General features: G+C 47.1%; 1 protein-coding gene across 1 annotated transcript in view; it reads left to right on the top strand.

Moving 5' to 3' along the window:
- The first annotated feature begins 359 nt into the window (after positions 1-359).
- TM2D1 (TM2 domain containing 1) overlaps positions 360-1993 on the top strand; it is a 52832-nt gene continuing 51198 nt past the window's right edge. Inside the window, exon 1 of the mRNA XM_012807191.2 lies at positions 360-562. Within this exon, the coding sequence (XP_012662645.1) occupies positions 396-562 (167 nt within the window). The 5' untranslated portion in view covers positions 360-395. The remainder of the gene's footprint in view (positions 563-1993) is intronic.

Genomic DNA, 1993 nt, shown 5'->3' with positions numbered 1-1993 from the left:
ACCAACTTACGTTCCTTCCAGGGGTTCGTAGGGGAATTCGCCCCAGGAGACAGACCGGGAACGCGGATTTTTTAAAAAAAGTCCTCCTAGGTGCATCTTACAAGGGTACAAGTGAAATTTACTAGGTGTAGAATATAAATGTCTAAACACAATAACTAAGAAAATGACGTGAAGGCTATGTTAACCAGTTTGATGAAAATATTTCAAACTGTATACAAAAGCAAAAAGGTCTCCTAGGTGATTTCACAGGTTCCCAAGAAAGAGAACCAGCCCAGGGACCCTCTCGCCTCTTTCCCCAGCGTGGCCCCTTTAAGAGCCTCGTTCCCGCCGCCCGTCTCGGGTTCGCGACTGGAGGAGGCGGAACCGGAAGTAGTGGGGACGCGCCGGTCTCCAACATGGCGGCCGCCTGGGGCTGCCGGCTGGTTCCTCCGGGGGCCGTGGCCGCCCAGTTCCTCGGTGTCCTGTGGCTCGTTTCAATTACCCCCAGGCCTTGGGGGGCTGCCGCCATAGCCGCCACCGGGGGCGAGGAGTTGCTTAAGTGCGAGGACCTCAAAGTGGGACAATATCCTCCGTGGGGAGCGTGCCCCAGGGTGGCGAGGTAGAGTTGGGGTCGCGAGTGGGCTACGGCCTCAGGAGGGGCTGGGACTGCACCGAAGGAAACGAGGACCTGTGGTCTGTCATGACTGGGGGACCCCAGGAGGTGAAGAGAGGTGTGGGGACGGTGAGGCCACCTGACGTGGTATCCTTAGGGAGTCATTGGCCTTCTCTTTTCTGATCCACATATTTTTTTCTTTGACCGGTGTGCTGACTTATGTAACATTTAGTTCATGAAGTATGCCAGCCCTTATTCTGGGTCCAGTAATGCAAAGATTGATAGGTCCTGCCCCGGAACAGTTTCCCGATTTGGGAGATGACAAATAAGTAATTAATGTGTAGCCAGTGTATGTCGCCCATTGATCATGAATTTCACATAAGGTATATTACCTTGCCATCCTCAAACTAGTGAGATGCTGGGGGCAGGGCGGGAATTCCTGCTGCACTTTGTAACCGTGAACAAATTACTTGAAGTCTGTTTTCTCTTGAGTAAAAAGTGTTGATAACAATGGAACCATCTTAAAGATCTGTTGCCTTATCTACGTGAGTGCAGGTAAAACACTTAGTGCCTGGCATGGTAGGGACTAGATGTGTAAGCTATTTATTTACAGATGTGGAAACTGGGTGAAGGGTTAAGTGGGTCTTACAACACCACTTTATCATAAATGAAGGAACAAGGTAAATATGAGTTACTTTCAAACTAAAATAGCCACTTTTGCACAGAATGGAATACTGTTTTTATAAAAATGGAGGACAGAAAAAAAACTTAATACCAGAAGCCGTAGATAGAAGAAAGATTATATGAAATAAAATCTTGGGGATGGGCACGGTGGCTCACACCTGTAATCCTTGCACTCTGGGAGGCCGAGGCAGGTGGATTGCCTGAGCTCATGGCTGGGATGGAGACCAGCTTGAGCTAGAGCGAGACCCTGTCTCTAAAAAATAGCCAGGGGGCAGCGCCTGTGGCTCAAATGAGTAGGGCACCGGCACCATGTACCAGAGGTGGCGGGTTCAAACCCAGCCCCGGCCAGAAACTGCAAAAAAAAAAAAAATAGCTGCGTGTCCTCGCAGGCTCCTATAGTCCCAGCTCAGGTAGATGATTTCTTGAGCCCAGAGTTTGATGTTGCTGTGAGCTGTGATGCCACTGTACTCTACCAGGGCAACAAAGTGAGAAGACTCTGTCTCAAAAAAAAAAAAAAAAAAGCAAAGAAAGAAAAGAAAATCTTAAAATTAAGAAAATTCTGTAGTTCTTTTATGTGAGTTGGTGAAAGATTGAAAGATAGTTATTAGATTTTTACAAAATTGCTCTAACTTGGTGAGTGTCATTGGTGCTTGGAGTTTGAGAATTAATGATCTAGTAAGTTGAGTCATTTTCTTCTTCTTTTTTTTTTTTTTTTTT

This window comes from Otolemur garnettii, unplaced genomic scaffold, assembly GCF_000181295.1.
Source record: "Otolemur garnettii isolate 467f Iridium unplaced genomic scaffold, OtoGar3 scaffold00066, whole genome shotgun sequence".
Taxonomy (NCBI): Eukaryota; Metazoa; Chordata; class Mammalia; order Primates; family Galagidae; genus Otolemur; species Otolemur garnettii.
The sequence above is the reverse complement of the archived record's forward strand: the minus strand, read 5'-3'. Positions and strand labels throughout refer to the sequence as shown.